Consider the following 26,642-nt stretch of genomic DNA (forward strand, 5'->3'; position numbering starts at 1 on the left):
ACGTGGACAGCTTAAGTGAAGGGGCAGTAGAATATTGTGCACAGGGCACATGAGTCTGGCTGCAGAGCCCCACCAGGGGTATGTCGCGCGGGGCCCAGCAGGGTAGTGGCTGCAAGGACCCTCCTCCCCCGGGAGTACGGCGCGCAGGGAGCAGCAGAGCCTGGTGGGAGAGCAGCGAGTCCGCAGCGGAGCGGGGCAAGACAGGACACAAGGGCGGGTACCTGCTACAGCTGCTGGGCGCGAGGCACGAGCCACCTACAAGGGCCCTCGCGCCGCCGCTGTTACTCCAAACATTGCTGCGTGTCTCCGAAAGTCCCCGACCCTTTACGAGGACGTCACCGCCTCCCGAGCGCGAGCGCCCACCCCTCTCCGCGAACAGGTGCCGCAGAACTGACTGCCCCCTTGCATCTCTTACCTCAGCACTAAGCGCCGGCGCTAGGAAAGGACCCTGGTTTCTCTTGCGGGGGAAGAGGGTGACATCGCTGATGCCTAGCGACTGTAATTATTTATAAAGTGAGGTTCTCTCCGTGCGAATTCAGGGTACAGACGTGGGCTCTTTGCGGAGGGTATGTAGCTATTATAAATGGCTCGTTAGGGGAGCTAAGGTTGCACAATCCATTTCAGTGGCAGGCATTCTTGAGGGCAGCCCCGAGGGGTCCTTTCTCTCGCTCCTAATCCGGGCGCCGTGGTGGAGGCGGTGGCCTGGGCTCTGGCTTTCCCCGGTTCATGTGAGTTTTATTCGGGTCGGGCCGTGTTCTCTTGTGCTGATGCGCGGCGCTGAACGCGACGAGGCCGCCATTGTTCCTTCTCCCTTCGCCTCCCCCCCCAGTGTGCGTGCGGAGCCGCGAGCCAGGCTCAGCCCCGCCCTGGACCGCGCATATCCCCCTCCCCCCCCGAGCCGTTTCGCCAGGGTAGTGGCCGGCTCTGCCCCCGGAGGTGACTGCACTGTGAGCATCGTGGGGCCGGCAGTTACCGAGCCCGGCCCGGCGCGTTGTGACGGGTTCTGGCCTTTCCCGGTGATCCGGGCTCTGCAGGCCACTTTCTCGGTGGCTGCGCTTCCCCGCGGGCTGTTGCGCTGTCGGTTAGGAGCGCTCCGCTCAGCAGATGCTGCGCCGGAGGGCCTGGGCTCCGGCTTCCTCCCCGCTGCGCTGGCCCGTCCGAACTAACGGTCCTTAACGGCAGCAGGCGCCTGCTGCTGGCATTGTTACTGGCAGAGCCTGATGTTGGCCAGGCGGGCGGCGCCAAGTCTGTCCTGCCTCCCCCTGCAGGGACCCGGGTGCTGCCGGGCAGGCTCCACAGCAGCTTCCCTTTCGTCAGACAACGCAGGCTCCGGATGAAGTGTGCAAGTCGGTCGCCGTTAGGGCAGCCCCCGTGTTGCTGTTGTGTTTGTTTCACGCTGTTCAGTGATCAGCAACGTGTCTTTGTACCAGCAGTGTCCAGCCGCATAATAGGAGTTATCTGGGGAAGCTGTAGACTTTGATGCTTTAAGCAGCTGGGGCTATGTGGGACCACGTGTGAGAACTGTATAGATAAACACCTTAGGTGTATGTTTAAGGATGAGTAGTGAAATAGTTAAACGCTTACATTTATGTTATTAAACTTCACGTTTCAGGGCTAGCAATCTATCAAATGACAGTTAATGCCCCTTGAGTTACTGTTTCAGACTGTCTGCAGGCTCAGGAAGTGAGTAGTGTTTTGATTAACACTTGGGTTATAGTTTTAAGGCTCTTTTTGCATTAGAGGTATTATTTTGTAAATGAAAGCTTAAATTCTGGAAGACAATTCTGTGGTAAAGGATGGATGAGTATATTCTATAGCCACAAAATACATGGGGCCTTGAATGTCATTTAGAATGCAGACATAGAAGAAATCTGCTGACTGCAGAGGCATCATTTTGTATACAAACTTTTCTGACTACAACTATGATTTTATACACTTGCACTCTTTGGCTTAATATAGTACAAATATGAATGAATGAAGTAGCATAACAACTCGTTCACCCCACCCTCAATGGAGACATTTGAAAAGATTAAAAATATAAATACATACATACATTTTAAATCTTAGAGTATATTTTGGATTACGTAAGTGATATGGGACTACGCCGCTTTCTGCAGCCCCCATTGGTCTGGAGCAGTGAATCGCGGCCACTGGGAGCCACTATCGGCTGAACCTGCGGACACGGCAGGTTAACAAACCAGCCCGGCGTGCCAGGGGCTTTCCCTGCACAAGCGGCAGAACAAGTTTGAGAACCACTGCTGTAGATTTAAAAGCAAAGAAGGAGTAATTAATATTTTAAAATAACAGTTGTTTTATCCTTACATTTCTATGGTCTAGGATTGGCATGCATCTGTTGTGAAGGGAGGGTGTCTATAACTGATGTCAATTATGTTAAGCCTCTCCTTGAACTCTGTGTGGCATCTGAGGGATATTGTACCACGATCTCCTTCCTGCACCAGGGAGTTAACTTCGAGGCCCTTCTCAGCGCTTCATGTGTCTATAACTCGCAATAAGGACATCCAATTACAGCTCACCATCTGGAGTCATGCTGACTTTGCTCATCAACTTGAAACATGCAAGGTTGTCTGTCTACTCCCTGTTTCTTTTAGCCATATATTGCTCTTTGTTAGCTAACCCTCATGGCCCAGACCAAGCTGTGGACTCTGAAAAGTTCTTAACAGAAACTGTAGTTAAGATCTTACATACACATTCCTGGCTTTTGGCCCTTCAGATTCATTTTGCATCCCATGCAGTTTACTGTTTGTTGCTCTTTCAGTGGAGAGCAAAAAAGGCAATTTCTTTCTACCCTTCATGAATGGTCAGATGTCATGAATGCTTTTAATAAAACTTTAATCCCCAGTGCCTTTGGTCAGAAATGACATCTTGTCTTTGTTATGCACTCTTGATGTTCTCCACCTGCTGACTGCTATCCTTAACTGAAAGGATAGTTGCATTTCAGAGGTTTAATATATATTGGATGTAAGACACGGCATAAGTATACAATTATATTATCCTTAATTGACAATTGTACCATGCTTCTTATGTTTGGAGAGCTTTATGAACCATGGGAAAGTTTTATAAACAATATTCCAATTACAGAAGTTACTAAGTGTCTGATATAGGCAAACTACCTGCTTTATAATACTTGGTAGAGAATGACAACTGCCTTGCTGTGATGTGCCAAGATCACCTTTCCCTCTCCCTCTAACATGACCTTGGAAGAATTTCATTTCACTGTCTTGCAAGTTGTAGACATGACCCTGGTCATGGCCAATAATCAGATTTTCTGTTTTATTGCTCTTCACTCTCATTTCCAATATTGTCTTATTGACACAGTTCAGACCACAGAATTTTCGTTATGCTTTGAGGAGGTTGGAAATTATGAAGAAAGAATTACCAGAGCCTCCATTAGGAATCAAAGGGCTTATTTACACTACCAGGCAACGATTAATCCAGCGGGGATCGATCTATACTAGACGCAATAAATTGACCACTGAGCGCTCTCCATAGACTCCACCAGAACAAGAAGCGCAAGCAGAGTCAACAGGAGAGCGTCAGCTGTCAATTTACCGCAGTGAAGACACTGTGGTAAGTAGATCTAAGTACATCGCCTTCGGCTACGCTATTCACGTACCTGAAGTTGCAGGTAGTGTAGACAAGACCCTGGATTAATAGGTGATACAATTTATGTATAATCGGGCAGCCATTAGTTAGTAAAGCATGATGTGGTTAATCTTTCTTCTTCAGCTGTTATATCTAGTGTCTACAGAGACCTGTCTCATCTTAATTCAATACATGATTATTTTTCATATCTATGGTAGCTATTCTATCCATCCCCACCAAGGGTATCAGTACTTTCCATTACTTTAATTCCATATAGAAATACAGGACTTGAAGATGTCATATGCTTCATTGGTTGTTGGTAATGACAAGATTTCCTTTAAAAACTTAGAGGGAGAGTGTTTAAAATTGAAATGTAATAAGATTATGCAGCCTTTTTAAAGTGATTTGAAAATACACTTTTGAATTTGTTAGCAAAATATTAGGTGGAATATTGTATAACTCCAGTGAAGGGTCTGGTAGCATAAAATGCTCCAGTTCTGAAACAGTGAGTGGAGCTGCATGTTTAATTTTAACAGATGTAATTCAGAAAATTAGTAATGAAAATCTTAGAGCAAATCAACAGAGGCACAGTTGTTTCCTTTTTGTCTTACTACCTTTACTTCATTGGGAATTACTTTGTTTCTTTTGAGAGAATAATAGGGCCCCATGGATCTTGAACTGTCTTGCACATCAGACATTGATATGTGGTGATAAATGTTCCTGTGCTGGGAAACGACATACTAGCTAGATTTCAGAGACATGGAAAAGACCTTTTTGGCTTATTCCCTATTATACATTTATTAGTACCTTCGGTAAAAGCAATTTAAAAAAATATTTGGGATAAAATGGGAACACAAATTTTCACTCCTAATGCTGAGACCAGAAGATAAGTTTAAAGGGACAGATTAGAAATGAAATATTTTGCTTACCCAGGAAGGAAAATAAAGATGTCTGTCATGTATGAAAATAGCAAGAGAAGCCACTGGAACTATCGGAGTCTTTTCTGACTTTTCTGTAGTTGCTTACATTCTTTATTTCAAGATTCATTGTTACAGATCATAAAACTTGAGTTGGAAATAAATTTGGGCTTAAAATGTACAAAAAATAATTAAACTTGGAGAAATAGGAGCCTTAATTGAGGTGATCCAACATGATTATAACTATAATTTTAACCTCTGACTGAACAGTGATAGTCTATGATTTGACACTTTTCATTAGATGAGAAATCTGTAGGATGGAAAAGGACGAAACAATGCATCAGTGTCTGTCCATTTTTGCAAGTTAGCGATGTTCTCCATAATAGTTTTTCTTCCAAATATCTGTATGACTACTTAAGTCTATTTAGTTAGTTGATGTAACTGCTATGTATTTTACCTGGAGCCACTACAGCTACAAACTTACATAGATTTCACACCCCTGAGTGATATAGTTATAAAGCGATGCACCTGAGTGATGTAGTTATACCAACCTAACACCATTGTAGCGCTTCTCCTGTTGACGTAGATACCGCATCTTGTGCAGATGGATTATCTGCGATGACAGGAGACATAGCATCTTCGCTAAAGCACTAGAATGGTGCAGCTGCACTGGTGCAGCTTTTTAAGTGTAGACCTGCCCTAAGTTAATTGCCTAACATTATAAAGAGAAAAAACCAACCCCCTCCTGAAGCTTACCAGGCTCTTGCTAAATGCAACAAATCAATTCATGCTATCCTAAAATTCCATGTGAACTTGAGTGAAGGGGACCCCAGTGTATTAGAAGCTTTTGTGGCATCCTAGTTAGTGGTATGCCTGTGCCAGTTTTTGCTGTAAAGAAGATTTTAATATACGAAGTGGTTGATGCAACATAAAATAGGCCACAGTGCATTCCTAGCATTTTTCTGGTCATGTCCTTAATGTTTGATATCCTTGTTTTATTCATTTAATATTTTTGAAGACATCTTACTATGAAAATAACACACTTTATGCTGATTCTCAAAACTGGTAATTTTACTGATGTTGACATCCTGAAGAGTTTGAGCAACTAGTGGTGCAAGAGGGTCTTTCATTTTCTTCATAAAATCAGTGAAACCCTGCTGTTTGCAATTTTTGGATAATAAGAATTGTAATTTATTGAAGCATTCTGTAATTTTTTTAGACATGTGTTCCTCTCTCTAAGTATGCAGACTCATCTAGTAGGTCAATCCTGGCTTTTATCCTTTTTTCTTTGATGTGTCTTGCATTTAATAATTTATTTACTCAGCAACTCATAAACAGTCTCTGCGTATATAACTCTAGTTATAATTTTCAGAAAATATTTCATTGGAGCATACTCCAATGATTCCCTTTGTTGATTTACGGCAATCTATTTTATGTATATTTTGTCCTGATGTTGACAGTTTGTGTTTTAACTGTTTATAAAGTTTTAACTTTTTGTCTTGCATTATTAAATAATTGTCTTGCCCCCCCATAATTTCATGCTATTAAAATTTATATTGATTGGTTAATTTCAACAGATAATACAAAATAAATTCAGCTAAGCCAAGTTATAATGAAAATATGTGGCCTTCAGATATTTTTTTAAAAAGCATATCTACATTAATGGTTGTTTTCATAGCTTTTTGTCAAATATAGGGCCTCTTCATGCATTAGCAAGGTATAAAATCCACAAAATGTAGCTTAGGACCAGAGTTGAAAATCGCAAGTCTCTTGACCTTGTACTCTTTTATTGGCTGGATTTAGTTTTTCCATTGTTCTGTAATATGAGAGAAATTATCTTGGCCAAAAAATGCTGTGTGTACTTCGGCACTATCCTTCCAAGACATGTAATTGAAAGGGGGGAGTGTTAAGACATAAAAGTAACCAAAAGTAAATAAACTAGGGATACTGTACTGATTATAACAGATTGAACTGAGGTGGAGGAGGAAGAGTAAGAGGGCGAGGAAGATCGGTTCTTCATGAATCTGGGTTTTTGCTACATAATTCAAATCTGATGTGCAACACTGGACATGGGGCCTTGATTACTGCTCAGTGGATAATTTGCAAGGGATTCGGTTTAAACACCACACCTGCAACACAGACAATCTGTTTTTGGTATGCTAAAAAAAAGTTGTTCTGGTTCTGGAAACATTATGGCTTATAATGCTCTTCTGTTTTCACTATTTAATAAATATATGTACGTTGAAATGATGTACCTTAAAGAAAATGGCAACAGTTCTTACTTGGTTTGAGCACAAGGTTACTACTATTTACAGATTGTATTGAAGAGATGAGAATGTCCAGCAACCAAGGTCTTGCAGGAAATTGGGAGCAGAAGTTGAAGTTGTTGGGCTACAGTACATCAACCAAGCTTGGAAGGAGGGATGACAAGGTGTAAGAATGTTTTCCTGCTGAATGCTTCTGGCTCAGCCACCCAGTATCCCCAGAACATGAAAAGAAATGATAAACGTGAATAAACATCAGCAACACGAATAAGACAGGACAATGCAATTAGAGTTGAAATGTGAGACCATAATCTTATGTTATTTATACATTGTAGTCATAGCTTAAGTATCTGTTCACCAGTAGTATGTGTGGTGTTTTCCCAAGAATACAAAGAGGCCTAATCAATCAATTTCTATATAATTTAAACTTCTAAAAGTGAAGCTTCTGTTCATTATATTTGCTGATGCATTGTTTTCTCCCTAATCTGCAGACAGATCTAGGGCTTCTGCTCCTGTGCCAGTCAGTAATGGAGTGAAATTAATGAGATAGTCACCAGTTTCTTTGCTGTTTAGTCTGATGTTAGTCTAATGAAAAACATCAACAATCTTGTCAGTTTCACGTTGGGCTGCTGCACTTTGAAGAAGCTCTGAGCAGCAGAACCAGATGCTGAGTTATGAGGATAAGGAAGGGAGACTTGTTCACCCATCACAGCAGCCCTGAGTAGAGGAGGAGGGCTATAGTATTGGAATCCCATCTCTCACAGGAATGAGGAGTGCCTGCAAGAAGAGAAGCATGAAGACCTGTACCTATTTCAGTAGCCAGGAGGCTCTGGGAATAGAGAAAAGACACAGCAATTGTGGGGAGGCAGGGAGGAGGATGGAGTTGAGGTTTATCAGAGACCTACTAGACAAAGAGTATTATAAAGGATGGACCCTCAGGTGGAAATCTCATTACCCTTCCCATTCCCATCATCTGTGGATAGTAAGGGATTCTGGATTTCTTGCCATGGCATTGCTTCGAATGTCTCAGGCTAGTAGTTGTCTTTATATGTTCTGATTGATTGTTTATGGTTTAATTATATATTGCAATCTCTGGCCTGTGGGATATTGATACATTTTATGTTTTAGTCATCTCATTTGTTTCAAAAGAATGTCTTTATTGGATTTTCTTCCAATATACCTGTGCATGTTTTATCTATTTTATGGACTTTTCAGTTTACCCAAACTGTTACTACTTTCCATTTTGCTTTGCCAGCATTGTCCAGACAATCTTTAAAGTGGTCTTTTCTGTATTTTACATTACCTACAAATCTTTATCGCCAGGGATTAGCACTGCATTATATGTTAGTCTGCTGTTGATAATGAGCTAGTTGCAGCCTTGATCTGGAATTCAGATGCAAGAAGCAGGTGATGGACTAAAGTGTCATGTTTCTGCCCGAGCCACATGGAGGTGATTTAGGTTGTAATGCTTCAGATAAAATACTTGTTGAACTTTAAACAGCAGAGTGTCTTTTTCATGTATGTCCAGGATTACCACAGGAGTTTTAAAAACTCAAAGTAACTTTTGAGTAGGAGGAAGGTTACCAGCTCCAAAACAACAAGATATGTTTGTGAAAGTTGTTCATTTTGTGATTACTGGATTGAAGCATGAAATGGGAGTAAGACATAAAATGAGGTACTATAAGCAACAGATGTAAAAGAGAACAAGAAAAAAGTTTTTAAAGTATATTAAAAGCAAGAAAATGGCAAAGGAGAAGTGTAGCTTTCATATTTCATCGGGAAAGAAAGAAGAGGACTGAAATCCTGTAGACTTACGTTGGTATAGCTATATTGCTCAGGGGTATGGAAAATCCACACCTCGGAGTGACACAGTTATATCGACTGAGCTCCCAGTGTAGACAGCGCTAGGTCGATGGGAGGGCTTCTCTTGTCGACATAGCTACCGCTTTTTAGGGTATGTCTATACTACCCGCCTATCCAGAGGGCAGTATAGAATCGATCTATCAGGGGTTGATTTATCGCGTCTTGCCTAGACGCAATAAATCAATCTGCAAATCAATTCCTGTACTCCACCTCGGCAGGAGGAGTAAGCAGTGTCGACAGGGGAGCCGCGGTAAGTCGAACTAAGATACTTTGACTTCAGCTACACAAATAGCGTAGCTGAAGTTGCGTATCTTAGATTGATCCCCCCCCCCCCCCCCCGAGTGTAGGCCAGCCCTTAAGGAGGTGGAGTACATATGCTGAGGGGAGAAGCTGTCCCTTCAGTGTAGGTAACATCTTCACTAAGCACTGCAGCAAGCTCTTATTTTGCTTTAATCTTCACTAAAAGGAATAATAGCAACAAGAGGTTGTGTGATAGCAGTTAATGAGAAATGGGAGAGGTTACAAGGCAAAATTCAGGAAGGAATGGGTTAACCATTAACTTGGTCCTGAGAGGAAGGATGTTTAAAGCAGGGAACTGGAAGTCAGCAGAGACAAAGACAGAAAGAGAAAGATTGGTATCCTGAAAGCAGTAACTTTTTGAATAGTATGTAGGGGTCACAGTGGACAAGAAACTGAATGTGAGCTCCCAATACTTTGCTATGGTGAAAAGAGATAGTATGATCTTTAGACATGTAAACAAGGAAGTAGTGAGGAAGAGTAGATGTACAGCATTAGAATCATAGAATATCAGGGTCGGAAGGGTCCTCAGGAGGTCATCCAGTCCAACCCCCTGCTCAAAGCAGGACCAATCCCCAGATAGATTTTTCTCCCAGATCCCTAAATGACCCCCTCAAGGATTAAACTCTTAACCCTGAGTTTAGCAGGCCAATGCTCAAACCACTGAGCTAGCATTGGTTAGACTGATGCTGAAATACTTCAGTGGCTGGAGAAAATTACTCACAGTGAGAGATTTAAAGAGCTCAATCTGTTTAGTATATGAAAACATTTGAGAGATGACTGATTACAGTGCAGAAATGCCTTCCTGGGGAGAAAATACCAAGTACTAAAGTGTTCTTTAAGGTAGCAGAGAAAAGCATAAGTAGAACCAGTGGCTGGAAACTGAAGCTGTATATATTTAAATTTAGAAATAAGGCACACATTTTTAGCAGGGAGTGCGGTTAACCACTTGAACTAACTACTAAAGGAGGTGGTGGAATCTCCGTCTCTTATGTCTTCAAATCAAGACTGGATGCTTTTCTAGAAATTACGCTTTAGCCAAACATAAGTTGTTGGATTCAATGCTGGAGTAACTGCGTGAAGTAGTATGTCCTGTGATATATAGTATGTCCGAGAAGACAATTTAATAGTCTCTTTTGGTTTTAAATCTATGGATCTATGACTACAGTCGCCTCATCCCATCCCAGCAGTAACCAGGAAGTTCTTAAGGATGGAGGGAGAAATTTAAATATATCCCTTTTCCAGCAAGAGGGTCTGGGAAGAAGGAAATTTTAAATTTATCGGAAACTATCCAATCAGAGGCCAATATAAAAGATGGAGCACCAAGCAGAGTCTCGACACAGCCCCCAACGTATAGATCCTAACGTTCTTCCCCTTATTGCCATCTGTAAGTAGTAGTGGGGCAGGACTGAGCTTCTCACCAGGGCATTGCCCACGGGCCTCACTAATAGAACCACTTTCCAACATTATATTGTATGCCAAAAATCTCTCTCACACACATGTACGTATATATCTGGCAAATATGTTTAGCCTCCAAATATGGCCAGTGAGTTTCTTGTACAGCAGTTTTTCAAAACCTGTCTTAAGTATCTTAAATGAGGCTATGTATGGGCTGTTATTTTCAGTCTTTGGAAGTAGCTAGGTATCTCAGGTATACACAAGCTCTTCTAAATTGTTAGCCCCATTCAATTCTGCAATTCCAAAGATGTAGGAAAGAGGTATAAAAGCTGCGGGGCCCTACCATAGTGGCTTACACTTGCTTACTTATCTTCCCTGACAAGACATGGTTTTCACTAAGACTAAAAAGCAGTGTTAAATAACAGAACAGGCTGACTTGGGAAATATTGAGGAGGGAAAACAGCAACAAACTAACTTATCACGTAACACATTATTAGTAAACACTTATTTATTAATATATTACACCTCCATAAAAACTGAATTTCAGCCAGCATGTTGTTCTAAAATGGTAAACTTTTCCATATCTAGCAGTTTAATTGTTTTCATGTGTCTCTCAGTTTCTGCAAAGCATTATACCAAGTAGATGCTTTCGCAATGAAAAGATTATGCAAATACAATTCAGTCCAGCTGTTGTTATCTATTTGGTCAGAGCTACAGAATTATCTAACTGATTGTGTCATCAGCACTGGATTGGCTATACATGTAATTTCTCTTATTCATTCTCACTTCCATAAAATTAGCAAAGATGTTGTTTCTGAATGAGTTCACTTTCTGTTTTTCCAGCATCATGGTGATAGATCATATTTTCCTAACCATGTAGTTGAGAATCCTTATTCTCCCTTTTGTGTTGAATACGTGGATGGAAAACTTTCTAAAATGGCAATAATACAAATCTTACTTATAAAATATCCTCCTAGATGAGGCACGCTGAATATTGTGCAGCATAACATTTTAAAATACAATAATCTAATTAAAACCACCACCTTAAAATTCAAATAAATAAGAAAGAGGAATATAGCAGAGGAACACTTTTGGAGGGATGGTAATATGTGACTGACTCCACATATTGGTCGCACCAAAAAGACTTGTAGAAACATATTTTAAGATGCTTTTTAAAAGTGAGGAGAAATTTATTAAGGTCAGTGACAAGAGAAAGAAAGTTCTATACCCTAGGGCTCATGACAGCAAAGCATAATTGCTTGCTGACCTGAGATGTGGTAGCAATCACATAACAGCTTGTGTTATGAAGTGGTCACAGAATCAATAAAGGTGTGTCCTGTACAAATTGTGTAATGGGGAAAGTGCGGGGAGAGACATCAAAACTTTGGTACCATGTCTGGCCCATGAGGCTTTCAATTGAAAGAGCATGGCTGAAACCTTAAAATAAGGACATAACATAAGAGGGAGCCTCTTATGTTGTAGGTGGACATGGGTGCTCAGAACTTCAGTTTTCTCAGGGATGTGGAAAAGGTCGTTATGGCCTATCCATCTGCCAGTATTCCTTCTGGGCCACTACTGAATTTGCGGGTTTGAAGAGGCAAGATATATAAAGTCTTACAAGAGTTGTATACCTTCCATCATCCTGAGGAGCAATCATCACTCCAGAGCAAGGCCAGAACCCAGGCTGGAAATTATCTTGGATATCATTGGTGTAAAGGGCATCTGAACCTGTGAATAGTCATTGCTTCCTGAAAAGGAGAGGAAAGGGGCTGAAGCTGGGCAAAATTGGCATAACTATAGCATTAGGTTAGGCTTCTGTATGTAGCAATCATTGACTTTCCCCACTCTAAGCAAGGCACAGTGGTAATGGTAGTACAGCCACAATACTTGCTAAAAGCAGACAATAATGGTTATGTTCGGAATGATAGGTAGTGGGTTTCTGGGATCCAGATGACCATGGATATCATCTTCCAAACCCATGATCAAACTCCACAAGAGGGAGATCGACCCTTTTGGCTGCAAAAGCCGGCCAGACAGCCCTATATTTGATTTCCTATCCACATAGAATATAACAAACTAGTCACAGTGGTTAGCTGAAAAAAAACATTAGTAGATTGTGTAAATCTCCATTAATCTGATTGTGTGCTTCCCAAAGATTGTCTGGGCACTTCTTGCAGTGTCTCTGAATGAGGACAAGTAACATCTTAGCATGAGTTAAATCATGCTAAGAATTCAGGTGCCATAAAGATGACAGCTGGTTTCTTCAGAGGAAACCAGAATGCATGTGTTGCTTTCTCCAGTAACATTGTCATAGTTTTTAAAAAAAGAAGTTACTCATCTACTGTTTATCTGGAGGTAAAGGGACAGGATAAGGATCTGTGTTGGGGATTGGCTTTTAGAAGAAATATGTGTGCAGAAAAACATTCTTTCTCCCTTTCTCAGAGAGACGTTCATCTGTGTCCCAGTCTAATATAGTGAGTCATCATTTTACTAATGCATTTGCCCCTGAGTTTTTTTAGTGAAGAACAGTTTTGCACTAACATGGGAGTTTGTCCCCCCAATTTTCTCCTTTAAATAGGAAGTAGAGTAAATGTTTGTCTTCATCTTAAATGTTTGTCTTTTGTTTGCTGCTTAGTACTTTGCAATCAGATGAGGGTAAATGTTATCTGATCACTTTTGAGATGGATATTAGAAATTTGTTGTAAGTGCTATTGGCAGATAGTATTCTGCAGTTTTTAACTACCATAGAATTGTTAAATACTTTGTTACCAAGAATGCTCTGGCTTGTAGATTGTGTAGAAATTATTTTAACCAAAAGTGTTGTCAAGATACAAAATAAAAATAAAGGTTTTATCTGAACATTTTTGCTGTTAAGATTATGAAGTTTTTAAAATGCCTCTCATATATGCTTCTTACAATATTTATTTCACTATTAAACATCTCTTCAATTTTATGCATATATATATATATATATATATATATATATATATATATATACACACAGTACACCTTTGTATGTGTGCAGGGGAAATTACTATACATACATAGAACTAAACACAGATGTCAAATTATGAGTTTCCTGATAAATGAAGGAAGTGTTAAACTGGCTATTTGGATTTTTACACCACCGTGGCCATGCAGGGAAAGGAAGCGGGAAATATTCTCATATAGTTTTATAGAGTTTTTTTAATTATTTGCCAAAGAATCCTAAATAAAATTGCAGGGTGCCTGAATAAATTTTGAGCATCTTTAAATATAAAAAATGACAGTAGTACCATTGGGCTGCTCAGGGTGAAATGCACTCCAAATACATGTAAATATTTTTTTAAAATTAGGTAGAATATGATGTTTTTAATAAGACTTTGATCTCAGTCTAAAGATCCCAAATAAAGAAATCAGACAACCAAACTGGTCCCCCTGACACTGCTCCCCCCCCCCCAATTTTAGTCGCAGCTTTTTGGACGCTATCCTATGTTCACTGTGATCTGGAAATGCACTATCCTGTATTTACAATTGATCTGGAAAAAGAGGTGTAATTATCAGATCACACCAAGAAAAAGTATGGCTACTTTTAGATCTGTTATAGAATGTCCAGGAAGATTGAAGTGTTCTCCTACTGGCTTTTGTATGTTACCATTCCTGATGTTACACAACACTTCAGTCTTCCTGGACATTCTATAACAGATTTAAAAGTAGCCATACTTGAACAAAAGAACTTCAGAAACAGACTCTAAAGAGAAACTGCAAAGAACTAAAATTCATTTGCAAATTTAACGCCATTAATTTGGGCTTGAATAGGGACTGGGCATGGCTGGCTCACTACAAAAGCAACTTTTCCTCTTCTGGAATTGATGTTCTTGGTGTGATCTGTCCATATTCATAGTCAATTTCCAAATATTTTTTGTATATGTGATCAACTAAAATATGGAATTGGATTTTCAATTGCTAAATTCACAGCAGGTATACAGCATGTTTCAAGCAGGTGTTTCCCCTTTAAAATGTAGCCTCCATGTTTCCTGTCAGCATGATGCAAAATAGTGACAGAATTGACATACAAACCAGGGAAAGCACTTATTGGAGGTAATAAAGTATTATTTTACTTGAAAGGAAGCAGCTGATCCAGATACTTCTAAACAGATTGTCAGAATAATCATTCAAATGATCCTAAACTGTTAAAAGCATATTTATTTAGACTTATAACAAGAGGCATCTGTCTGAATGCTCTCTACACTTCTGACAAATACTTTAACTTCTTTTAAGCTTTATTTTACTGTATAAAATGCAATAACTAAGCAAAACAAAAATAAACCAAATTCCTTGTTTTTTTTCTAAATATTACTGCTTCAGCAATCTGTGCAGGATCAGTAGTTCGAGGCTATTTTCAAATCTTTTGGTTTTCTCAGTGTTTTAGTACAGGTTTTGTAACCCATTTTGATTGTTTTCCTGTGTGAAAGACAATGGCTTGCATAAATACCACACTTAGACAATTCCAGTGTTAATAGTTTAAATATATTAAAAATTGTAAATAAAATAACCACCAAAACAGGTCAGGATCAAGATGCAGATTAATCAGATGGGAGGGGCAGAGACCTGAAATGGATATAGTTGATATATTTCAGTGTAAAACATTTTTATTCAGTCTAAGACATATTTAATAATGTATGTTGCTTACAGTTTCTAAAAAAAAAAATCATCTATGTTTCATTGTATAAAATATTTGTGAAATTTGGAGTTAGGTAATGTTTTTCTATGCTGAGAACATGAGGGCTGATAAATCATACAAGCCCAAGAATAATTTTGAAACAGAGGTCATTCTGGATAACCTAGTGTTTATTTTTTTGTAATGATAAACTCTCAATCTGTAAAAATATTTTTCTTCTACCCCACTTTATAGTATATCAGTTTGCAAGTTAATCAGTTGCTGGAGTCAAAAGTTTAGAGGGAGGTTGAAAATAGGACTTATATTGGATTTCTTCATACAGCCTTAATTGTGGAATTAAAACTGATGTTTCTGTAATAATCTGTTTGTTTCCATTTAAATAAAAGCAAGTGGAAAAAGTACATTTGCAAACAAAAGTTCTTCTTGTTCAGCTAGCTAGCTAATTGGAAATTATTGGTCTTTGTATTAAAGAAAACTGGATCCATGTCATAAGTGACTCTCTGGTGTGTTTTTGCATATATATCCCAATTAGATGAGCAGAATTGGGGGGCTGGAGGGTGGATTGCATAAAACATACTGATGATCTTGAAAAAATTATTGAGCCTGTAGACTTTGTGAGGATATTTGGTACAGTTTTCTTGGCATACATTTCCTATTACAGAAGGCTTTTCTTTCCATTTCCTTCTCTCCAGGAGCTTTCCTGACATAACCTTGATTGAGCATGAACTGATGTTTTTACAGCTTAGTCTTTTAGTTCCGGACCCTCCTCTCAGAAGCACGCCTTGGCTGTTGGCTTTTGTTTCTATTCCAGAGTGTTTCTCCATTACAGTTTAATGCACAGCTTTGTTGTGGCATCTTATTTCAGACTCAGAAGATAAGTGAATGGATCATTCCAGCAATCTCAATTGGCTTGGACAGCAAGGGATTGCTAGTTCAGCAAGAATGTACTTCTTTGCACATAGCTGAACATAGTTCCTTTTAACAACAGCTGCTCCGGAGTTGAAGGCCATAAATTCATGTCGCTGCTCAGCTTACTGTAAAAAGGTTTGAAAACTTCTGGCTGAAATGGTCTTATAGCTACTGGAATTTAAACAGCATAGGCATCAACGTAGACAGAGGGGAATGACACTGAACTGAGAGTCTGGTGAATTGGTTTATCCCTTGCTCTTCTATTAGCCTGCTGTCTGACCTCATGCAAGGGGACAGTGATATTAAACTTACTTTTGTCAAACATTTTGGGGTTCTCAGATGAAAAGTGCAAGAGGTAATGACTGTCCTCAAAAAAAGTTGCTTTCTTTTTGACAGATATTACTAGTTCAAGTGGCATTTATCCATCCTGTCCATCTCCAGTGGCCAGGGAAAGAATGTTTCCCTTTGTACATACATATACGTATTCTCTGCCCAAACTACACATAAAGGAAGCCTGTCAAGTTGAAATCAGTTCCGTTTAGAAGAGTTAGTTCAAAGCACTTGCCTCCAAATGCCTTCTCTCATGCTCACTCTCACTCAAAACAGAAGAAACTTTTGATGTACAATGGATAAAAGATGCTGATTTATTTTATACTATGCTATTGTTTCCTCTAATTATGTATTCATGTTTTCCAGCAGATGTAGCTGTCCTGTAGTTAACAAAGTGCTAATAATTCAGCTAAGATGGCCCACCTTACACAGAATAAATAATAAAATTCTTTAAGGCCCAATCCTGCAAACATTTGCTGTTGGATATACTGCATAGTCCCTTTAGCGGCCAGGCAGTATGTGTTTGCAGGATCAGATCTTTAGAAGTTAGTGGAGTGAAATTCTTGGTTTAGTTCTCCTTGGACTTACACACGAAGACTTTTCATTAAGACATCCATTGAGTGTCTGTAATATTAATTTAATGGGGGGAAATAATATCAAATTATAACAGTTTTTTGTAGGTAACATTACAAACAATAAACATGTTTTGATGGTGTAATGTGTGCAGGAGTATTACAAAAATTAAAAGCCGAGTCTTGAAAAGGTGGTTTTGTATGTATAATCTTTGTTGCAGTTTGGAATATTAATTTTTTTTTACTTCCTCTGTTGGCCTGCGAAGGAAGATTTTCCAGCCTTTTGCCATTGTCTTCATGATTAAACCTTTAATTGCATCTTCCCTCTTTTAGATATTCAATTTTTATTGAAGGCTTTCAATTTTTATTTGGTTACTGTTTGATTTAATAGGTTACACTTAAGTGGTATGTTTCATGTGCAAGTGAACCATGATTAACCAAAAATCTGTGTTTCCCGTGGTTATAAGTGTGCTACTTGTCTATTGCAGCCCTCCTAAGTTTTACAGGAGTGGAGTTCAGCCCTGCTTTTACAAAATTTTGGACTTTTGTAGGTCTGAAATCTGTCTAAGGACAAAAACCATGAAAACTGGGCCAAGCCTCTACTGCTAGGGATGCTTGCAGCTTCAGCCAGATCTGGGTCAGCTGGAGTGGCCAGGCTGTGGAATCCCAGTTTATGCGGCAGATGAGAGTGGAGTGGTAATGGTGTAGTTTGGATGGGCCACTTTAAGACATGCTCCTGCTCAGTCACTTCTAGTCATTCTGAACAGATCAACAAAAATATTAAGACGGGAACAGAACGATTTAGAAGGACATTGCAAAGCTTAAATAGCATGTTTTTAAAGAGAAATGTTCTAACATTACTAATAAAACCTGACATTTAAAAATATTCTTTGTTTTCATAATGGAATTTGTGCTGGTTTTGTGTTTCACTCAGTTTGGACAGTTAAAATAGGCCAGTCAATATCGCTTTTGTTTCTCATCGATTCCTTGTTTGGCTCATCAGTACTAGCAAAAGGTCAAATGTTTGTACTGGAAACATTCTAAGGAGAAACGTTTAAAAATAAAAACAGATAATGAAAGCAATTTGGGTTAATTTTCATTAAAACTGTTGTAGTAACAATTCCCCTCTAAATAAAAACTAGGAAGTCTTTCTGGCATAATAAATAATAAAAAAAAATTTGAGCATCTGATCTCTGCATTGCAAAGATCAGTTTCACTGAAAGAAAGTTTAAGTAACACACTATAGAAAAGAGGAGGGGAGGAATGTTGTTTGTGTAGTAAAGGGACAGCTTCCTATCATTAATCGTCTTGTATTCAAACCAGTATAGTTCTGAAATGTCCATGGCACAACATAGCTTTTCATTTTACAACCAATCCATATGAAAACAGGCATTTTGTTTTCAAACATCCTTAGATCTATACTTAATCCACCACATTCACGAACAAATATGTTGCTTTGGTACAGTCACGGCTTCTGAGTTCTGTAGTTTTTCTCTTCCTGCTGGAAACCTATAGATTCCATCCCAAGAAATAGAAAAACTTTTATGACAGTGCACAGAGAGTTCTGAAATGAAAAAGAGAACATGTAAAATATCTCTGAAAAACAAAATATTTCAGGATGGATTTTCTAAGGGGGGGAATTTTTTGTGGTTGTTTTTTATTTGTTTTTTTCTTGAGGACCATAGCAATCATTGATTCAAGAAGCACTGTAGTCAGTTTATTTGTGAACATATTCCTTTTTAGATAATGTACTTTTTAGGCAAAAACATTACAAAATGTGGATTAATCCTGCAGATGACATTCTTGCAAAAGACTGATTTTGAAGATGATGTATCCTTCCAAAAATATGAGATGGCAGATCCACTGTAGTATGCTGTTGAAGTGAAGTGTGACTACAAATGACTGACAAGGACCAGTTGCTGTCAGCCCACATTAGCAATCAGTGTGACTTAGAAACTAGCGTAGGTTCTTCATTCCCAAACTGAATAAATAATTTGTTCTTCATTAGGTAATGTAGAAGATCACTTTTTTCCCCCTCTGTTTTGCTTTTAAGTATTGAACTGGTTTTACATTTGAGAAATTGAATTTTACTTGGACAAGTTAGTGAAAAGGGGAAGCTGAGTGTTTAATTTTTTAATTATTTTATGAATGGGACAACAAAACTGCAAGTCAGATATTTAAAATTGATTATATTTTTATAAGTGAGACTCATTGCTGCTCTTTAAAATATGTTTATTGCCATTATTTTTGGATAGATGTTTTTGCTTTCAATTCAGTTTCACACAGTTCTTAAGAAACTGATTTTATGTAGAAAAATCCAAATTAGTTATTTTAGTATATAATGGAAATGACATTGAGTCTTGATGTTGTACTTGTTCATTTTAGATAGATTATTCTACAGCTGCGTATTATTTGCTGCATGCTTTCATGAACTGATAATGGGTATTTTTAGCTCCTTGCATTTGGTATATCACAGTGATTAAGAACTACTTTTGCTTTTTACATTGAATTATCAGCTTAATGTATTTTTCTTACTGACAGATGTTAATTTGTGGAATTTAAAAAGTCAAGAAATTTGGAAATCAATATTTTTGTTTAATATTTAAGAATAAAAAATGGCAGCAGCTGGTACCAAAAATTATAATACACAGGATGACTCTTGTGATGAGATTTCAACTTACTAGGAGTATTGTACGATCTAGTTGAAACATATACCTTATGAATTAAGTGTAAAGATGTCGTTGTGTTACGGAAGCTATATTTAATGCTGAATTGACACTTCCTTTCTGCATCTCTAATTCAGCTCTTTATAGGTAAGTGGGGGCTGTCTTTGAAGCTGGAAAGAATTTTTAAATGTTTTAAATATAAAATAGTTATCACTGAGAATTCCTGCAGACCCAAAAGGAAACTAATACAGTTTGAGAGTTTAGAGAAGATATTTTAAAATGAATTATTCTGTAATCAAACTCTTGTTTGTGTAACGTCTCATAGCCAAGGCAATTCTGTCTGATCACTTTAATTTTGTAGTTGTAGTTTTGTGGATGATCACATTAAATTTCTCCTTGTTCAATTTCTTTAGAATAAGGTTATGAAAAACGAACATGTTTGTTTTAGTCTACTATAAAAATATGGACTATGCATAGTCAAGAAACAGTGTATTTTAAAACATAAATCGCACTATGTACATAATACAACAGAAAAACCCTTTCTGTATACATGAAAATTCAGAAACAACTTCAGTAAATAAAATTCTCTAGTTCTCATCTATACTTATTCTGTAAGGAGTGTGACCATCAGCTTCTCACCAAAAGAAATGATAGTTTGTATATAAAATTCAATTACTCTTTGTTTTCATTCTGTCAAGAATGAGAGAATTGACTAGGGACTCCAACTTTTGATTTGGTTATACACGTTTGATCCCAACTTTTTCATAGTTGTTTTTCCCCCACTTTTGCCCATTTAAAAAAAACCCAGTGGTGGTTTCTTGAGATGTAATGAGACATGAAAGTTACATTTCCTGGACTGTTTTCAGCCCTGAGATGCTATCTTTATACTGGGCATCCAGAGGCAGCCACCACATCCCCAAAGTAGGCAACAGAGGAGAGGCTGTGACAAGACTGGCCAGAAGTACAGTGATTCAGCACATTTCCTGGGCAGTGGGTCTCCTACGAAAGCCCTAGCCACAGCTTAAAGTTGCCTTTCCACAGTAGGACCCCCAAAAGGATGATAGCAGTGCAAACACTTTCTGCTCTCCTGTTGGAGTGAATCCTACTGGAGTACAGTGACCTTTCAGGCACAACTGGGTGCAGTGGATCCCCTTGCTTTTGAGGGCTAGATTTCTCAATGTTAAAATGTGTGTGTATATAATTAAGGGGGGGTCGCACCTCTTAAAATCAGGAACGCACACAGTTAGAAATGAATATAAGAAATAAATGGTAACTAAGATTTTCAAAAGTAATGTAGCCTCCTAAGTTCTATTGATTTTTCAATGAGATTTAGGGGGAATTTTTCAAAGGCATAAAAGTCACTTCTAAGAATGAGATTTAGGTTTCTATGTTGTTTAGGCACTTTGGAATATTTCACCCTGAAATTCATATTTCATACTTCAGTGAGAGCTATTGGATGCTCACCACTTCGTAAAAATCAGCATGCTTTTAGGTGCCTGTATTTTTTAAAACCCTTGCCCCTCAATTTTACATGGCAGCCTTTTCTTCCCAAAGACTTATTTTGTGTATGGAAACCAGCTTTAAAGGACCAAGAAATAAAGAGAGAAGTTTTAACACTAAGGGTGTTATGTTTATTCCATTAGAGCACATATATGCCTCCTATCTGGCATGCTGTACATGATTATCATAACATTCTGATATTACCATTTAGAAGAATAATATCTTAACCCTGGTGTGCAGACAGCAGGAGCCACAAGTTAAGACAGATTTCACAAGAAGTATTTGTACTATGTAAGTATTAACAGTATTGTTTAATTTCTTATGTTCTTGGGTGATGAAATGTGCTGAACTGACAGTCCAGAAGATTTTCTGTCCCATGCTGTAGCAAACATTTCTGCATTTGTTTCAGTCTTGACCTGGGGAGAACTTTAGTGTCAGGGCCTCATCTGCATTACAGAGGTAGGTCAACATAAGGCAGCTTTCATCAACCTAACTTTGTAAGTCTCTACACCAGTGGTCACCAGCCGGTTGATCACGATCTCTGGCAGCGCAGCAGGGCTTCCCCTAAGGCAGGCTCTCTCCTTTCCTCATCCCCACACCACTCCAGTAAGCATCCAGCGCAGCCCCGGAGGAGGAGACAGGAGGGGAGGGGTCTGAGCCTGCTGCTCCTGCCTGCAGGCACTGCCCCCGCAGCTCCCATTGGCTCGGAACAGGGAACTGTAGCCAATGGGAGCTGAGGGGGCAGTGCCGGCAGAGAGGGGCTGTCAGGGTTTCTTCCCCACTCTGAACTTTAGGGTACAGATGTGGGAGCCCGCATGAAAACCCCCCTAAGCTTATTTAGCAGCTTAGGTTAACAGTAAGCTACCACCATCAAGCGTGTTCCAAATCTTAGGGGAGAGCCACTTGGAACTCTGCCTTCCCCCAAATATTTCCCAAATCCCTAACCTCCCCCGCTTTCCTGGGCTGATTTGAGACTAATTCCTCCCCCCCCCCCCAGTCCTTACCCCCTTGTCCTGAGTAGGCTTGAGAGTATACCCTCACCATTAATCTTGGTGAACATAGATCCAAAACCCTTGGATCTTAAAACAATGAAATATCGATCAGGTTCTTAAAAGAAGAATTTTATTAAAAGACAAGGTTAAGTTTATCTCTGTAAAATCAGAATCGAAATAACTTTACAAGGTAATCAGATTCAAAGACCCAGGGGAACCAGTGGCGTAGCCAGGTTCTAAGTGTAGGGGGAGCAAACATAAAAAAAGGCACCCCCCTTGGCTTCTCTGGCCACGCCCCCTTGGCTCCTCCTGTGGTCTTGCCTCCCCCGCCCTGACTCCACCCCTCCTTCATGCATTGGATCCCTCTCTGCCTCAGCCCCGCCCCCTCCCTGCCCCATTGGATCCCAAGCCGGTCCTGGGGAGGAAACGCCCCTCTGCAGCAGCCTGGGCACATGGGCCATGGCCAGCTGGGGCAGGGACTGCTGCAGTACAGCACGGAGGCTGCTCCAGCCCTGCAGCCCGCGGGGCAGCATGGTGGGTCCGGGGCCAGCGTGGAGCGGGCAGGGCCTGGGTGTGCAGCACGGCCCGGGGACGTGGGCTGCCCACCGGAGACGTGCGGCGAAGAGGGGCTGCGAGGGTGAGACTTGTCCCAGGCGGGGCAGCCGCCAGACAGGGACGAGGAGCCGGTTGGAGTCCCCCAAACCAATAAACTTCCCCAGCGCTACCGGGGAGCCCCGCACCTCTCCCGCTCGGCTGTGCTCCAGTGGCTCCTTCCTGGTGGGGCGGCGGCCACCCGGCCGGGAAGGAGCTGCTGGAGTGCAGCCAAGCGGGAGAGGCGCGGGGCCCCTCGCCGGCGGTGGGATGTGCCACATGTGCCCAGGGTGGACTGGGGGGCAGGAGGGCCCATGGGGAGGTCAGCGCACGTGGCCGGGACACTATGTGCGATCCCGCAGCATGGCCAGGGCCTGCTAATGGTGGCTGCAGCGATGTTGGTGCTGCGCTGAGCGTGAAGCACTATGGCTAAGGAGCCGGCCCCATCGCTCCTCTGGCCGCTCCTGCTGCCCCCCCCCATTGCTCCTCCGGCCGTGTTGCCCCCAGTGCCACTTTTGGAAAATGTGCTGAGGGGAAGCGGCTGCTTCCCCTGCACCCCACTAGCTGCGTTGCTGAGAGGAACCCCCTTTAGCCTTAGTTTCAAAGTTACAGCAAAACAGGGATAAACCTCCCTCTACCAAAGGGGCATTTACAAGTTGAGAAAACAAAGATAAAACTAACACGCCTTGCCTGGCTGTTACTTACAAGTTTGAAATATGAGAGATTTGTGCAGAAAGATTTGGAGAACATGGATTGATGTCTGGTCCCTTTTAGTCCCAAGAGCGCACACCACCAAAACAAAGAGCACAAACACAAGCATTCCACCACCACTACCCCCCTCAAGATTTGAAAGTATCTTGTCCCCTTATTGGTCCTTTGGGTCAGGTGTCAACCAGGTTACCTGAGCTTCTTAACCCTTTACAGGTAAAAGGATTTTGATTCCTCTGGCCAGGAGGGATTTTATAGTATTGTATACAGGAGGGTTGTTACTCTTCCCTTTATAGTTATGACAGGGGCAGTGCCCCTGCCCCCCTTCCCAGGGACCACAGGGGCACGTTGGCCCCTTCCGGGAGCGGCGTAGGGCTAGGGTAGGTAGGAAGCCTGCCTTAACCTTGATGTGCTGCCAACCAGGCGCCGCCCACAGTAAGCACTGCCCATCGGGAGGCTGCACCGCAACCCCCAGCCCTGAGACACATCCCAGAGCCAGCACCCCATAGCCCCTCCTGCACCCCGAACCCCCTCCTGTACCCCAAGCTCCTGCCCCAATCCAGAGCCCCTGGGGTGGAGGGGATGGAGTGAGTAGGGTGGGGCCTCAGGGAAGGTGCAGGGTAGATCTTGGGTTGCCCTTAACTTCAAAAAGTGATCTTGGGCATAAAAAAGTTGGAGGCCACTGGTCTACACTAAAATATTGCTCCCACAAGTATAACTCGCCCACTACACTGACTTAATAACTCCATCTCCACGAGAGGTGTAGTATTTAAGTCGATGTAGTTAGCTGGATGCAGTGTCAGTGTAGATGCTGTGTTGCTTACACTGACTGTAACTGTCTTTCAGAAACTCCCATAATGCTCTACACGGGCGGTTAAATCAGTGCAAGTGCTGTTGGTTACGACATGCACTGCTGACCCAAGGAGCCTAATGTGGACATGTAAAACCGATTAAATTTACTGTGGTGGCTGTGTTGATATAATTTAGATCAATTAAATGTTGTAATATAGGTTTTCCGCAAGTCTCAGTGCCCTGTGTAGTCCTTGGCACCTCTGCTGAGGTGACTAAAAAGGATGCAAGTTATAGTCATGGTTTTTGTGAGGTGGACAAATGTGCAGTGGGAATTGGACTGAGTTCAACAAACAGCAGAGAGGCAGTGGAAGCTTTTGGTCACACGTTACTAATCTGGCTTTTATTTGGGCCAGCCTCCTAGAAGTGTGGAAGGTTGCCATCTCCTGCCTTTCATCTGAGCCATGTAGTACACTAAAGTATTATTCAGATGATAGGTGGAATTAAACTATGAATGATTACTACACTGAAGTATTTGCATATGATCCCTACACTTAAAATGGGAAATACCACAATATTTGTAGTAATTTAGTCTACTACAGGTGGTAGATGTTCAGTTTTTAATGTCTACTGTATAGAGGTTTCAAAGGAAACTTTTCATTCATGTTAAGCCCATGATAAGGCTTTAAAATCTATTCATATATCTATACTGTACTGCATATAAACTCATTCTGTGATTTCTCTGTTGTTAGCTAATGGTTTGGCTTGGCTTGCCCTTTGGTTTTAAGTCTCCTCTTTAGAACTTGTTGGGTAAGCTCTCCTTTCAGAGAGATTTGTTTCTACATGCTGGAATATTATATTTTATTGAATTATATAGGTAATCAATATTGCAGAGTTAAAAATTTTAGGGGGAAAAAATCAAACTAAGAAAAACATAAGTTACTGCTGGTTCCTGACAACCAGTCATAATTTTAGAGTCTGTTTTCAAACTCATCTTAGGTTAGTATCAAGCTAATACTTGTCATGAGAGCATTGAGCCCAGATTCTGTTTTTTGCCATTTTGTTATTTAAAATGTTTTATGTATTTTCCCTAATGTGAGAGAATATAGTGACTGTTGGGGGATGACATTCAATCATTTAATGTCAGGACACTACATATTTCATCTTTCCAGATGAAGGGAATTTACTTCTGTGAGAAAAAGGGCCAGTTAAGAAAAACAGAGGAGTACATGTCTGGGAAGGAGAATAACCTTCTGTCAAAGTAAATTATATTCTAAAATAAAACTTTTCCAGAAGTGGCAGACAGACTATACAAACAAGAATGACTTGTCATGTATTTCTTCAGTTAGCTAAATATGACTGTATGCATTTAGTGTTACAAAAGCATTTGTTTGTTACTGTTTTTTAAGTTACATCATGCAACTTAAAACCTGAAACCTACTTTATAGACAAAGGAAGGTACAAGGATAATCTAACAGGATTATTCTGGGGCTGGTGTGCTGATGCTTAGAAGAGTTGTTCCCAGTGTGGTTTGTGAGAGTTGAAATGATCCATTGATGATCAGGTTTCTAGAATAATCAGAAAAGGAGAGGGGGAAAAGAATGGGTGACAGCTACCAATAATTAGTAAAAACATAGTTAGGTGTTGAAGTACTTCTCTTAAAATGACAGTTGAATGCCTTATAGCCACTTTCAACCTATCTGAGTTTTTGGAGTCAACTCTTCATTCTTTAGTGTGAATTCTGAGCAGTTCCTAGAAAAGCACCTTTATTTGTGTGATGTTTCTTGTGAGGAGGTTGGTTGGCTTGTTTTTAATGTTTCCAGCTTTAAGAAATAGGGAGGGCAAGGCTCTTAGGACTAGGAAAGCAAAGTTCTGCAGCTGGGATAAAGCCTGATAATCAGGCGGAGAAGTCATTCTTCAGGCCTGACACTTTCTTGGGTTGTATTAACAATTTGGAAATTTATAAATCAATTACTGTGACTCTCATATTGCAAAAGATGTGAGTTTAACCTGTGGCAGAAGTGTACAATTATAGTTGTTTAATAATTCACTCCTTAACCCTCTTTGTTATTGCTGTTTGAACACTGATTACACAAAAACAATGAGTCCGGTGGCACCTTAAAGACTAACAGATTTATTTGAAGAAGTGGGGTTTTTACCCACGAAAGCTTATGCCCAAATAAATCTGTTAGTCTTTAAGGTGCCACCGAACTCCTCATTGTTTTTTGGCATACAGACTAACACGGCTACCCCTGATAATTGACTACACAGAAGTTGATAGCTTGTGAATATTGTACTCTCACTTTAACAGAGCCACTCTTATTCTCACTCAGAGACTGGGTGTCACAATGTGACTATGTAATGATTTATTTCAAATAACAATTTCAGTATCTCAGTATTACACATTGTCTTTTTGGCTTAAAATCTAAGTGTGGTCACGAATAATGGCACTAGTCTAGTCATTGGTTAGCGCTGCCTGAAGCTGTTCAGTTCTCACAGGCTACAGGATCAGATCCTAACTAATCATCTCATCAACTGTTAATTAGGAGGAAAAGACCTTAAAGAGGACGTATTTAAAGTATT

General features: G+C 40.3%; 2 protein-coding genes across 5 annotated transcripts in view; one reads left to right on the top strand and one right to left on the bottom strand.

Annotated features, from left to right (window-relative positions):
- Window positions 1–538, bottom strand: part of TBCK (TBC1 domain containing kinase) — a 185,875-nt gene extending 185,337 nt beyond the window's left edge. The window contains exon 1 of one of the 2 annotated variants that reach the window (XM_030564512.1): window positions 222–538. The gene's annotated coding sequence lies outside the window, so the exon portion shown is untranslated. The remainder of the gene's footprint in view (window positions 1–221) is intronic. The other variant, XM_030564511.1, reaches the window with a different exon arrangement.
- Window positions 539–645: 107 nt separating this feature from the next.
- The window catches only part of AIMP1 (aminoacyl tRNA synthetase complex interacting multifunctional protein 1), a 66,325-nt gene continuing 40,328 nt past the window's right edge, over window positions 646–26,642 (top strand). Inside the window, exon 1 of one of the 3 annotated variants that reach the window (XM_030564515.1) lies at window positions 646–728. In XM_030564515.1, coding sequence (XP_030420375.1) covers window positions 727–728 — 2 coding nt within the window. In that variant the 5' untranslated portion in view covers window positions 646–726. Of the gene's footprint in view, window positions 729–18,804; window positions 18,822–26,642 lie in introns of those variants that run through there. The other 2 variants (XM_030564516.1, XM_030564518.1) reach the window with 2 other exon arrangements.

The sequence above is a fragment of the Gopherus evgoodei genome, chromosome 5 (assembly GCF_007399415.2).
Source record: "Gopherus evgoodei ecotype Sinaloan lineage chromosome 5, rGopEvg1_v1.p, whole genome shotgun sequence".
NCBI classification, from domain to species: domain Eukaryota; kingdom Metazoa; phylum Chordata; order Testudines; family Testudinidae; genus Gopherus; species Gopherus evgoodei.